The sequence below is a fragment of the Malania oleifera genome, chromosome 3 (assembly GCF_029873635.1).
Source record: "Malania oleifera isolate guangnan ecotype guangnan chromosome 3, ASM2987363v1, whole genome shotgun sequence".
Lineage (NCBI taxonomy): Eukaryota > Viridiplantae > Streptophyta > Magnoliopsida > Santalales > Ximeniaceae > Malania > Malania oleifera.
The window spans coordinates 106,724,319-106,738,666 of NC_080419.1; the positions used below are offsets into that span (position 1 = coordinate 106,724,319).

Below are 14,348 nucleotides of genomic sequence, written 5' to 3' on the forward strand. Positions count from 1 at the left end.
AATATTTGCAAATATTGCCTTTCATATTATATGATATCAAGATTTGCAGTATTTACTTAATTTGATTTGTCTATAGTTTATAGGTTACGTTTATCATCCTTTGATGATATAAAGATTGTAAAGTTCTTATCATCTCATTGTTAAGAAAAAATATATGTATTTTTTTTGCACAAGGTAATAGAGAATATTATTAGCTTGGGGAAATACATAGAAATTACAAAAAGCTCCTAAAACGAGGAGCAAAACAAGTGAAGAACAGCATCTCCAAAAGATGAAAAATTAGGTATACCTCAAACTTTCAAAACAGAAAACAGATCAAACAGCTAGAACCAAACCAACCCCTCGTAAGCTTTCAAGAGCTTTCAGTTTCTGAGGGGAGGTATCTTGGTAGATTTTACCCACTATTCCTTTTGAATTGAAAGTGACTTGGCTATAAAGGAGAGAATTACAATCCCTCCAAGTATGATTTATAATAGCTGTCTCACATCAGCTTATAGTATCATGCTTCTTATTATTTCCCATAGAAGAAATCCAATTAATTCTTTAGTCCAAGATCTGAAATTTCTGATGGTTTGAATCTAGCATAAGCGTCTGTATAAATGACTGGTGTAATCACAAATGAAGAATAAATGATCTCTATAGGAAATCTTGCAACTTGGATTTGCCACTATTCCCCAAGAATGTAGCTCTTCCAGAGTAGAAAGTCCGTCCAAAATAGACAACCGAGTAATGAAAGAAAACTTAGGAACATTTCCTTTACACCAAATAGTAGAGCTCCAAGTAACTTCAGGCTTCTTTTTTCTGATTAGATTCCGGGCAGATTTGAAAGTAAATCTCCTGAAGAAGTGTGAATCCAATAGTATCTATCTATCTTCTTCTTCTTCTTTTATTTTTTTGTTTATTTTATATAGGATTCAAATAGTATACAAAAAGTAAAAGTTGTTGAAATGCGAATGTTAAGGTGGATGAGTGGTATAAAATTAAAAGATAAAGTGAAAAATGAGCATATATGCAATAATTTAGGCATAGTACCGATTAAAGACAAGATAAGGGAGGGGCGGCTTAGATGGTTTGGACATTTGAAATGCAGGCTTAGTAGAGCACCTGTGAGGAGGAGTGATTTAGTTATTGTTTCTGGCATGAAAATGGGTAGGGGTAGGCCTAAAATAACTTGGAATGAGGTAGCGAGGAAGGATTTAGTAGCCCTTAATCTAATAGAGGAAAATGCTCTTGATCGGGTGAATTAGCGGAAAAGGATTCATGCAGCTGACCCCACCTAGTGGGACTAAAGGCTTGTCGTCGTTGTTGTTCCTTTTCAGCTGAAGAGCATTCAAAGAAGCACCAATTCTCATTTCTGTATAGAATCTATTGATCAGAAACTTTAGCATTGCTTGTAGTTCCCAATTTTATTGGAAGATGATCATCAAACTTATCCAACAATGGAGAAAGAGGCATCTAATTGTCATAGAAGAAAAATGTTTTCTGTGCATCACCAATATCTACTTTTAGCCCACTGTAAACTGTCTAATTTTCAAAATACTTCTCCATGCAATTGCATTGTTCAGTCTTGGTTTGGTAGACTATATGCTCTGCCCATTTAGCTTATAGGTGTGTATCCATACCAGACACAGAAAGTTTTTTGAAGAGACTATAAACCAAAGAAGTTTAATGGCTGTTACAATTTTCCAGTCGGGGGGAATTTTAAACCAAGCCCTCCTTCAGTTTCAGATTTACAATAATCATCCCAATTCACTTTACTGCCCATCATGTTCCAATCATTTCCTTTCCATTAGAAAGACTTAAATGATCTTTCTATGCTCCGAATCACAGAATTTGGAAGAAAAAAGACTGTTGCCCAGTATGCTTGTATATTCTGCCGAATGGTCTTGATCAATTGCAGTCTTCCAGCATAACGTCAGAACTTACAAGTCTTATGAATAAATTCTTCTTGTTATTTTTTCAACAGGATTTTACAATCTAACTTTAGCCTTTTTGTAACTAAAAGTAGACAAGACACTTAACTGGAAGAGAATCAACTCTTATGCTAAGAGTATTTGAGATATCAGCTGTTAAATCTTCAGAAATTCCAGAGCAGAACAGGTCTGATTTAGAAGGATTATATTGAAGTCCAGAAATTGAATAAAAGATATCCAAAACATATTTGATAGCCGTAGCAGAGCCAATATCTTCATGAGCTAAAATTAAGAGATCATCTGCAAAGCGAGATTGGTTGAACCCAGCTCACTGTAATTATGATGGTAAGACAGATACCCTTTGGTAGCAGCTGTATTTAATAACCTTGTTAAAACCTCCATAACCATAATAAATATATAGAGATAGAATCACCTTAGCTAATCCCATTTTTCCCTGAAAAGAAGCCTTGGACTGATCCATTAACCACAATTGAGTCACTAGGAGTGTTTACACATTCCTTTATCCCCCAGATAAATTCGGTTGGAAACGGGAGTATCTATGCTTTAAAAAATCCTGACACTAAAACCTAATCAACAGAATCAAAAGCCATTTTTATATAAACTTTCATAGCAAATTTAGGAGGACGAGAGTTCAAATGATATAGATACAGCAGCCCTTGAGCTTAGAACTTGAATATTTCTGCCTTTCAGGAATGCTGTCTAATTTGGGCTGATAAAAGCAGGTAGGCAATTTGGTAATCTATTTGCTAAAATCTTTGTGATGCATTTATATACAAGATTACAGCAAGCAATTGGTTTGAGGTCACTGGCCTGAGCAGGATTTTTAATTTTAGGGATCAAAACCAGAAAAGTAACGTTCATTTGCTTAAAAAATATTTTATTGAAGTAGGAAAAAATTGTCATCTCCAAGTATGCTCCAGCAGTGTTTGAAGAGTCTTGCATTGAACCCATTTGGTCCTGGGGACTTGTCATAAGAAAAGGAGAAAATTACTTTCATGATTTCTGCTCTATCTACTTTTTGACAAGCGTAGCCTTGATAATATCCTCCCATCTGAAATTCGGGAGAGACTTATTGTAGTCCAAATTATGGCTTTATTTCCACATTCTCCTTTCCAAGCATATTTTGATTATACTCTTGTGAGCTCCTTAGAGGTATCTTCTTGAGTAGAAAGAGAATTACTCAAAGGCTTTTGATTATACTCTTGTGAGCTCCTTAAAGGCTTTTTGTGAGTTTCTTAGAGCTGTGGCAATGAAGCTGTGGCAGTGTTCATAAGTTGATTTGTTAGGTAGTGGCAGTGTAATATCAGTTTGTAGGTGGTTCACCTCCTTTGTGCTTCCTTTTGCACACATTCTCCTACTCTTGCATCTATAGCTCTGAGAGTACAACCTTTGCCACACTTGGTGAGTCTATTTCTCCACCACCAAACAACTGCAGAAGTTATTGAGGTGGTCCGACTGATCGTAGTGGTAGAGATGGACGAGGTAGTGGCACTCCTCGCAAGTGTGCTCATTGTGGACAAGGTAATCATATTATTGAGCAGTGTTGGGATTTCCACAGTAGACCTTCGTGTGTTGCCAATGCAGCCACCACCGAGGCACCGACTCCATACCTTTGTGGGCAGCCAATGCTGCCACCATCAGTGGTGCAAAGTTGCCATCATTTGCCGATGTTTATTTTCATGTCCTTCGTGATTCCTTTAGCACGCATTCTCCTGCTCTTGCATCTATAGCTCTGAGAGGACAACCTTTGCCACACTTGGTGAGTCTAGTTCTCTACCAAACAACTGCAAAAGTTATCGAGGTGGTTTGGGTGGTCGTAATGGTAGAGATGGACGAGGTAGAGGCACTCCTTGCAAATGCGGTCATTGTGGACAAGGTATTCATGTTATTAAATAGTGTTGGAATCTCCTCGGTAGGCCTTCAAGTGTTGCCAATGCAGCCATGACTGACTCCATACCTTTGTGGGCGGCCAATGCAACCACCATCGACTCCACATCTTTGGGGCCAAATGGGGGGCAAATGGGCAATGTACTGTATCTATGTCAGAGGAAGAGTATTTAAATTTCCAACAATATCAAACATCACAACAAGCTTCTCTTCCCATTGAATCTTTTGCCCAAACAGGTAAAATCCCACAATGTGTCCACCATCTAGTACTTCTCATCCTAATACTCGAGTTATGGACTCTGCTGCCAGCTTGCTACTGATCATATCATAGGTATACCTAATTTCTTCTCTACTCTTCAGTATTTTGAAAATTCACCGTTTGTTACCCTTGCTGATGGATCCATCACTGCCGTTAAGGGAATTGGGACTATAAATCCCACTTCTTTTATTTCTATTCCTTTGATTTTGTATATTCCTAAGTTTCCTTTCAATCTTATTTCAGTTAGCAAGATTACCAAATCTATGAATTGTTGAGTAACATTCTTTCTTGATTCTATGGTTATTCAGGATTTGAAGACTAGGAAGATGATTGGCTGAGGGCATGAAGCTGGTGGACTTTATCACTTTGAGCTGCTATCTCCTTCTGTTGCCTACACTGCGACTGCCACGCCTCCCCAAATTCATTGTTGCCTTAGTCATCCTTTGTTGGGAAAAGTTGAAACGTCTAGTTTCTGATTTGAGTTCTATGCTAGTGTTGATTGTGAGTCTTGAGCAGAGAAAACATCATCATGCCCCTTTTGCTTCTCGAGTCAATAAGCAGGCTACAAGCCCTTTCATGTTAGTCCATTAAGATGTTTGGGGTGCTAGTAGAGTTGTGTTCAAGTTGGATTTCCAGTACTTTGTAACCTTTGTGGATGATTATTTATGGATGACTTGGCTATATCTAATAAAATATTTTTATGAGTTATTTCATATATTTTGTGCGTTTGTTCTATAATAAAGACTTAATTTGGTTTGCCAGTTGAATACTTTGGAGTGATAATGCTAAATAGTATTTAAGTACTTAATTCGCTACTTATATTACTCAGTTTTATATTGTTCATCAATCATCTTGTGCCCACTCTCGTCAACAAAATGGGGTTGCAGAGTGGAAAATAGAAATATCTTTGAAATCACTCGCACCTTACTTTATCAAATGCATGTACCTAAAGTGTTTTGGAGGGAGGTTGTATTTACTGCTTGCTATCTTATCAATAAGAAGCCATCCTCTGTTCTTAGTGGTAAAATTCCCTACTCCTTTCTATTTCCTAATTCACTTCTATTCTCTCTACCTCCTCATATATTCGGGTGTGTGTCCTTTGTTCATCAACTAACTCCCAAGATGGATATGCTGGATCCTCATGCTATAAAATGTGTCTTTTTGAGCTATTCATGTACTCAAAAGGGATATCATTGTTATAGTCCTACACCGCATCACTTCTTTGTTTTTGTAAATGTTACCTTTTTTGAGTCTATACCTTACCATACTCAATCCCTGAGTGCTTCTAATCTCAATGAGTCTCTTCCTCTGCCTAATCTTCCAGGTTCTTGTTGCTGCCCTTAGCCAGTCAACCACCCATGTCTCCATGTAGTTTGAGTCCTTCTCATCGTCCTAATTTGCAAGTGTATTCATGATAGTGGCTCCAAGGAAGAGAGTCTCCTCTAGCTTCTAGCCTTCTACTACCATGCCTTTGATTCCTTGTCTTATGATCATATTTCCCATGAAATTGATCCTCCCATTGCTGTCTGAAAGGTAAACACATATGTACACAACACCCATTTCCAACTATGTTTGCTATGACTTCTTATCACCCTCCTATCATTATTTTGTTACTACTCTTTCCTTTGTTGCACTTCCTAAATCTCTTTCGGAATCCTTAGCCCACACTGGGTGGAGGAATGCCATGGTTGAAGAGGTGAATGCTTTCTAGGACCATGATACTTGGGACTGGTATCTCTTCCTCCTGAAAATTCTATACTTGGTTGTCGCTGGGTATACATTGTGAAAATCAACCTTGGTGGTTCTGTTGCTCGTTTGAAGGCTCATCTTGTTGCTAAGGGGTATACTCAGGTGTATGGTTTGGATTATTTTGATACTTTTTCTCCGATTGTCAAAGTTACATCAGTATGTTTGTTCATCTCCTTGGCTACCGCTTGTCACTAGCCTTCGCATCAGTTAAATGTGAAGAATGCCTTCTTGCACGGTGATCTTGAGGAGGAGCTCTATATGGAGTAACCACCTTGGTTGTTGCGTAGGGTAGTCAGGCTTAGTGTGTTGGCTCAAGAAGGCTATATGGTTTAAAACATTCTCCCAGAGCATGGTTTGGTTGATTTTGTGCTGTAGTACTTGAGTTTGGTCTTCAATTGTATGCAATGAATCGCTTTATGTTTTATCGTCATACTTCATTAGGTAGGATCCTTATTGTGTAAGCGGATGATATTGTTATTATAGGTGATGATGATAAAGGTATTTAGAGCCTTAAAGAATTTCTTTAAACTAAGATTCAAACCAAAAATTTGGGATCGTTGAAATACTTATTGGGTATAGAAGTATCTAGATCTTGTATGGGGATTGTTTTGTCATAAAGGAAGTATGTTCTTGATCTGTTGGATGAGACTGGACTATTGGGATCTAAACCAGTTGATAACACGCATGGATCCTAAGAGCATGTTATTGCTGTATATGGGTAATCCGTTGCCTAATCCTAGATGGTACCAGAGACTTGTTGGAAAGTTGAATTATCTCACATTCACTTGGCCAGACATATATTTTGCAACAAGTGTTATGAGGCAATTTGTGGATTCTCCGTGGACAAGTCATTCGGACGCAGTAATTCGCATCTTGAGATATCTCAAAGGTGCACTTGGGAGAGGTATTTTATATCGAGATTAGGGTCACCCTTGTATTCAAGGATATATAGATGCAGATTGAGTCGGGTCGCTTTCTGATCGAAGATCCAAAACTGGGTATTGTATCTTGGTTGTTGGTAATTTAGTTTCTTGGAAAGTAAGAAACAAACTGCAGTGGCCAGGTCAAGTGTTGAATTAGAGTACAAAGCTATGACTCACACTGCTTGTGAATTCATTCTCAGTCTATGGAGTTGATGCATGATAATCAAACTGCTCTTCGTATTGCCTCCAACCTAGTCTTCCATGAGCGAACGAAACACAATAAGTTGATTGCCATTTTGTTGAGGAGAAACTTGTGCAAAAGCTCATTACTACCACTTATGTGTAGTTGGATATGCAGCTTGCCGATTTCTTTACCAAAGCTTTAAGGGGTGCTCATCTTAAATTTATTTGTAACAAGCTAGGAGCATATGATATTTATGCTCCAGCTTGAGGGGGAGTGTTAATGTTTATTTTAGTCTTTTAGTATTATTATTAAGTGTATTAGTATGTTGATTAGTGAGAGTGAGTAAGGGTATTATGGTCATTAGAATGTATTTGTTTTGTATGATAAATAGAGGGAGAGACCTATCTTTGAGTTAGTCATTCATTTAATCAAAATATCAACAAGAATCAATACTAATAATCTGTTGCAAATCGGGAGACCTTTGAAGGCCTTATCTCTAGACGTTTGTGCGCTTTGTTACCTGAATTCTGAGCCGGCATCTCATTTGTTCTTACTTTGTGATTTGCTTGGAGTATCTGGTATGAATTATTTGGCATCTTGGGAGAAGCTTGGGTTTGTCCAGCGTTGGTGAAGGAATATTGGCTATTTCTTTTGAGGGTTTTGGAAGGGAGGATAGGGCTGTTCTTTGGAAATGTGGAATATTTGCAGTGCTGTGGGGTTTATGGTTGGAGCACAATGCACGGATTTTTTCAGGGGAAAAATTGAATAGGCAGCTGATTTGGGAAAAGATTCATTACCTGGCCTCTTTATGATGTGTAGGTTTTGGATGCTTTAAGGGAGCGAGCTTTTTGGAAATTCAGCAAGATTGGAGAAATTTTTTCCTTTGATACTTCAATCTTTATCGTTTCTTTTTTTTTTTGTGCTTTTAGTTTCTTTTCTCTGGATTTTTCCAGAATTTTGATGCGAGATGTCTCATTCTCCTCTTTGTAAATTCTTCTCTGTCTAATGAAATCTCTTCTTTTGCTATCAAGAACAAAAAAAAAAAAAAAAGAAAGAGGAAAGAAACGAACACATTCCATGAAACCTCCCTCCCTTTTGTCCACTTCTTGGGTCCATACATAACAAATCAACATGAGCATTGCATTGCTGCTTTTGTTAATTTTAAAGTTTAAGGCTTGACCATGTTACTTGCGAAGAAAAAGTTGACTTATAGGCAATGCGTGCCAATGATCATTTATAATTCTCTCTCTCTCTCTCTCTCTCTCTCTCTATCTAACATTTGCTTTAAAGTTTAGTGGCTTTGAATTATGTGTTAACAACCCATGACTTTAAGCTCTTAATTGTTCAGTATTATTTATGTTTAGGTCTAGTTTAGTGTATTTCCATTAGCTTTGCGATGATATTATTGTTTTTATACTATGTGAATGCAGTTAGCACAGGGACTGTATGAGGGGGTTCAACTGTCAGATGGTAAGGCAACTGGGTTGATAACATACATCCGAACAGATGGATTACATGTAGGTACCACTTTGCTGCTGGAGTATTTCCTTATAACGTCTGTTCCTTGACTAAAGCATGTTTTAGATTTTAGTGTGCTATGGCTTCTGCCCTTTTGCATGGGTGATAAATGGTTCAAAGTCACCATAACAATATGACTACATTCCAGAATCATATGCTGTAATTGTAGTTATATGTTGATGCAAATTAAAGAAAGTATAATTATTGCATGACACTTGTTGGCGTTGCTGACAGTTGCCGTTTCCATGCTGTGAAAGCTACATGATTGAATATAATTTTTACAAGTTATAGCTAATGCCCTCATTTGACTTCCTTTTAGTTAACTTTGTATCTTTGATGTTTAAATCCCAAGTATCTTTGTGAATAATGAATAAATTAGGAAGGTGGATAAACATAGGAGATTTTATTTTATTGTATTTTGTTTTGTAGGGAGATTCCTTATTTAGATTAGTTGATTGTATTATAAAAGATTGGGATGTACATATGTGAATTGAAGAGTTATTCATATAGAATTGTGCTTACATGGTATCAGAGCTAGGGTTTCTAAACCTTAGCTAACTATGGCAGACGACGCCGTCGACAGCAGAGGGTCAAGTTCCTTTGAAACTCTCGATGGCAACTCTGACATCATCTCAACCGTGAGTTCGTAGGGGCTAGACAACTTTGCCTTTCCACTCTCAGTGGAGAAATTGAACGGAAAAAAATTTCGTGAATGGGCTCAATCCATTAAACTAGTGATTGAAAGAAATGGGAGGTTAGGATACCTTATCGGCGAACAGAAGAAGCCCGCCACAACCGACATCGCAGCTTTGCAAAAATGGAAAGTCGAGAATTCCATGGTGACGGCGTCGCTCATAAATTCGATGAAGCCCTCAATCAGCAAGATATACTTGTTCCTTCCAACGGCGAAGGATGTCTAGGATGCAGTTCGTGAGACATACTCTGATGCCGAAAGTTAGTCCCAAATCTTTGAGATTAAGATCCGACCGTGGCAGTTGCGGCAAGGAGAAAGGGAGGTCACTGAGTACTTCATGGAGATGACCACCCTCTAGCAGGAGCTTGACCTTTGCGTCGATGAAGAGTGGGAGTGCTCCGGCGATAGCACATGGTACAAGCAACGCCTCGAGAATGAGAGGGTGTTCGAGTTTATGGCAGGTCTCGATCATGACCTGGATGATGTACGATGGAGGATCCTTGGCCGGTGTTCCCTACCTTCGACTCGGGAGGTCTTTGCGGAGGTGCGGCGTGAGGAGAGTCACCGCAATGTGATGTTGAAGATGCACAACGCACTTGAAATTTCAGCCCTAACCCGAAAAGACATGGGGCCTGAAGTTTCGGCCCTAATGTCAAAACATCCTGCGGGCTCGAGCTTCGGTTCTGGACAAAGGCCACAAAAAGGAAAAATTTGGTGCGAACATTGTTGAAAGTCAAGACAAATTTTTTTCATCTCATTGTGTTTTTCAAGACCTGTCATTGGGGAATACGATTGGCACTGCTAAGGCGTATGAAGGACTCTACTACTTTGAGGAGGCAAGCTTGAGTAAACAATATAATACTGCAATTTGTGTTTCTGTATCTATCTCTAGAGAGAATGAACTTTTGTTATGGCATTCTAGGATGGGTCACCCAAATTTTCAATATTTAAAACGTTTGTTTCCATCTATATGCTCAAATAAAAAGTGTTTTGAGTTTCAATGTGAAGTGTGTGAGCTTGCAAGACACCGGCGTGCCTTCTTCCCATCATCCATATACAAACCATCCCGCCCGTTTACTATGATTCACAGTGATTTGTGGGGACCCTCAAGATCCCCCCAATCGCACCTATACAAAATGGTTTGTTATTTTTATTGATGACCATACTTGTTTTTGTTGGATTTACTTGTTGAAAGATAAAACAGAAGTCCGCTCCATTTTTGTCAATTTTTATTCCATGGTTCAAACACAATTCCAGACTCAAATTCAAATTTTACATACGGATAATGGTACGGAATATTTTAATGAAATTCTGGGAACTTATCTTCAAGAAAATGGGATTATTCATCAGAGTTCTTGTGTAGACACCCCTTAACAAATTTGGTTGCTGAATGAAAAAACAGACATATACTTGAAGTAGCTCGGCTTTTGATGTTCACTACAAACATGAAAACTATTTTTGGGGAGATGCCATCTTAACAGCTACCCATCTCATTAATTGAATGCTGAGTCGAGTACTTTCCTTTGCCACTCCTCTCCAGAAATTCCAGGAATTTTTTCCTACCTCTCACCTTCCCTCCAGTTTTCCGCTAAAAATCTTTGGTTGCACTGCATTTATTCATGTTCATGCTCACCATCAAGATAAATTGGATCCTCGTGTTGTCAAATGTGTCTTCATCGGTTACTCCCCTACCCAGTAAGGATACAAATGCTATGATCTTGTCTCAAAAAGGACGTTTGTTAGCTTGAATGTCACATTCTTTGAAACCACTCCTTATTTCCCCAAGACCTCTCTTTAGGAGGAGAAATGGAGTGAAGATCGGTTCGTTGACTTCTTTACTACTAAATATGTACCATCTGAACCCGTACCATCTATTGAGCCTCCCATTACTTCATTCCCTGACCTATCTATTGAGACTTCCATTGCTTCACTTTCTGACTTGCCGAACACAAAAGAACACTTAATCTCAAGGGGAGATACAGGAAAACAAAACAACGCAGATATACTTGTTTACTCAAGAAAGCTGAACACAAAGAATAGGGAGAATCTCATACCTAAGGCACCAAGAGCGTTGGAACCGGTGATGGCTCTGAATAACCATGAGTCCAAACCCAATCTTGATCCGGTAATAGAGCTCCCGTCTGATAATCCTGTACCTGAAGACATCAATTTACCTATTGCAATCAGAAAACAAACCAAGTCATGTACTCAATATCCCCGGTCTAAATACATGTCTTATAAAAGTTTGTCTACAGGATATTGTGCTTTTGTCTCTAACCTTGATAGGACAAGAATTCCAAAGAACATTCAAGAAGCCCTAGAAATACCTAAATGGAGGGGGGTGGTCATGGAGGAAATGTGGGCTCTAGGAAAAAATGGAACTTGGGAGTTAATGAATTTCCGAAAGGGAAGAAGCCAGTTGGTTGTAAATGAGTCTTCACAGTGAAACATAAATATGATGGGACAGTTGAACGATATAAAGCCAGACTTGTTACAAAAGGTTTTACACAGACTTATGGCATTGACTATACAGAGACATTTGCACCAGTGACAAACTTGAATACAGTTCGGGTCCTCCTGTCCTTAGCAGCCAACTTAGATTGGCCACTACAACAACTTGACATTAAGAATGCATTTCTAAATGGTGTGTTAGAAGAAGAAGTTTACATGACTATACCACCAAGACTCAACAGGAAAGGTGAAGAAAACAGAGTGTGTATACTCAAGAAGTCCCTGTATGGACTTAAACAATCTCCCACAGCATGGTTCGACAGATTTGCAAAAGTAATAAAGAACCAAGGATATCGACAAGGGCAATCAGATCACACCCTATTCTTCCAATAGTCTGAAAAGGGCAAGAGAACAATTCTAATAGTATATGTTGATGATATAATCCTAACTGGGGATGATACGGTAGAGATGGAAAGATTGAAGAGGGTTCTAGCTATTGAATTTGAAGTTAAAGACTTGGGACAAATGCGGTACTTCTTGGGCATGGAAGTTGCTAGAACGAAAAAGGGAATTAGTGTTTCTCAGCGAAAGTATGTTATTGATCTCCTAATTGAAACCGGCATGCTTGGATTCAAACCCAGTGAAACCCCGATTGAAGCAATAAAGAGGGTTGAAGACTGTGTAATACCAGTTGAAAAGGAGAGGTATCGGAGATTGGTTGGTAAGCTAATCTACCTATCACATACTAGACTAGATATTGCATTTGCAGTCAGTGTAGTAAGCCAACATATGAATTCACCAAAAGAAGCCCACTTAGATGCTGTGTACAAAATCCTTCAATATCTCAAGGGCTCCCCGGGCAAAGGACTCTTCTTCAAGAAATGTGAAAACAAGAAAGTAGAGATCTTTACAGATGCAGATTGGGCAGGATTAGTGGAAGATAAAAGGTCCACCACAGGTTATTGCACATTCGTCTGGGGAAATCTGGTAACTTGGAGAAGCAAAAAATGGAATGTAGTGGCTTGTAGTAGTGCTGAAGCGGAGTTTAGGGCAGTTGCTCAAGGAATATGTGAAGGACTGTGGTTTCAAAAACTCTTGGAGGAACTATAGGTGCTGGTGGAATTTCCTATCAAACTTTATTGTGACAACAAGGCAAGCATCAGTATCTCTCTCAATCCAGTTCAACATGACAAAACTAAACATGTGGAAGTGGACAGACACTTTATCAAAGAAAAAATTCAAGAAGGAACTATCTGTATGACTTATGTACCTACCAAGGAACAAACTGCAGATATCTTCACTAAAGGGTTGGGACGACAGAACTTTGATCATTTCATTAGCAAGCTGGAGATGATTAATATCTATGATCCAACTTGTGGGGGAGCGTTAAAATCCCAAGTATCTTTGTGAATAATGAATAAATTTGGATGGTGGATAAACGTAGGAGATTTTATTTTATTGTATTTTATTTTGTGGGGAGATTATTTCCTCATTTAGATTAGTTGATTGTATTATAAAAGATTGGGATGTACATATGTGAATTGAAGAATTATTCATATAGAATTCTGCTTACATTTGATCATTAAATTTACTATCAATTAGGATAATTGAGTTTGGGGGCAATTTAAAAATTCTAACTGCAATCTGTAAGACAAAATGGTTGCCTGGCCGAACCATGTAAAAGGCACGTTGGCAGTTTGAGTGGTTGAAAAACAAGGTACTCAATTCTTTTCAGAACAAGCTAAGGCAGAATTAGAACTCTTGGAACATATTATGCATATGCTACTCTAGTACCTATTTAGTTAATTTCTGTCAGTTGTGCACATGTGTGTGCGTGCGTATTTTGTTGCAACTAGATTTTAACCTTTGAGGGTCAAAGTGTTTCTTGGTGATGTGTCACAAGTTGGTATCACCAGATGGTCATGGTGAGCTCTCAGGTTTTGTATTTAAGAGGTTTGTGCAGGACTTTAGCTTGTCATGCTGTCCGAAATCTCTTGGTTTGATTGCATATAAATCTTGCTTATTTTAAGAGCAATGGCCTGTGTACAGCCTTGGTGAGTGGTTTTCAACCATTACATTACATCCTCTAATCCTCTCTATTTAATTATTTAACTCTATCATGTCTTTAACTTGTTTATCTTTAGCTTATCTGTTCCCAAGTTTGGTTAAATGTGTGGGGTGTGGAAGGTAGGTTTGCATGAGCCTTTTTCAAATCTCCATGTTTTATGCATGGGTCTTCAAGGAAAAGGATCCAAGTAATGAGCTCCAAATAGTTGGGACAAGGGCTTAGTTGTTCTTTTTGTTTGTTTGTTTGTTTTTTTTTTACCTTAAAGAATGCTATAAGGAAGGCTATTTGCCTTTGGTGCTGAATCTTCTTGGAAGATGCAAGCTCTAATAATAATTTGGTAGAGATGATATTGATCCTCTACATTCATGGTTGGGCCACCTTCCTTTTAAAATTGAAGGCACTCAGAGATGTTACATATCTTGATTGAGAAATGAGGAAGTCTTTGTGTAATGCAGAACTTCGAAAGGAAGATGTATTTATTATTTTGAATCATTTTAACATAGGGATGGAGAGCTTCATTTGACATGGGAGAAGTTGTGTAGGATGGGGGGGGGGGGGGGGGGAGGTAATGCATTATTCAGTGTTTAAAGCTGGAAGTTGGTTGGATTCTTGGGAGCACGAATTGTACATGCTTAGTTTAGAGTGGAAGTCTAAATCCTTTTTATTTATTTTTTTCACAAA

General features: G+C 38.3%; 1 protein-coding gene across 1 annotated transcript in view; it reads left to right on the forward strand.

The window, feature by feature from the left end:
* Positions 1–14,348, forward strand: part of LOC131151636 (uncharacterized) — a 130,520-nt gene that overhangs the window by 4,935 nt on the left and 111,237 nt on the right. The window contains exon 5 of the mRNA XM_058102910.1: positions 8,367–8,453. Within this exon, the coding sequence (XP_057958893.1) occupies positions 8,367–8,453 (87 nt within the window). The remainder of the gene's footprint in view (positions 1–8,366; positions 8,454–14,348) is intronic.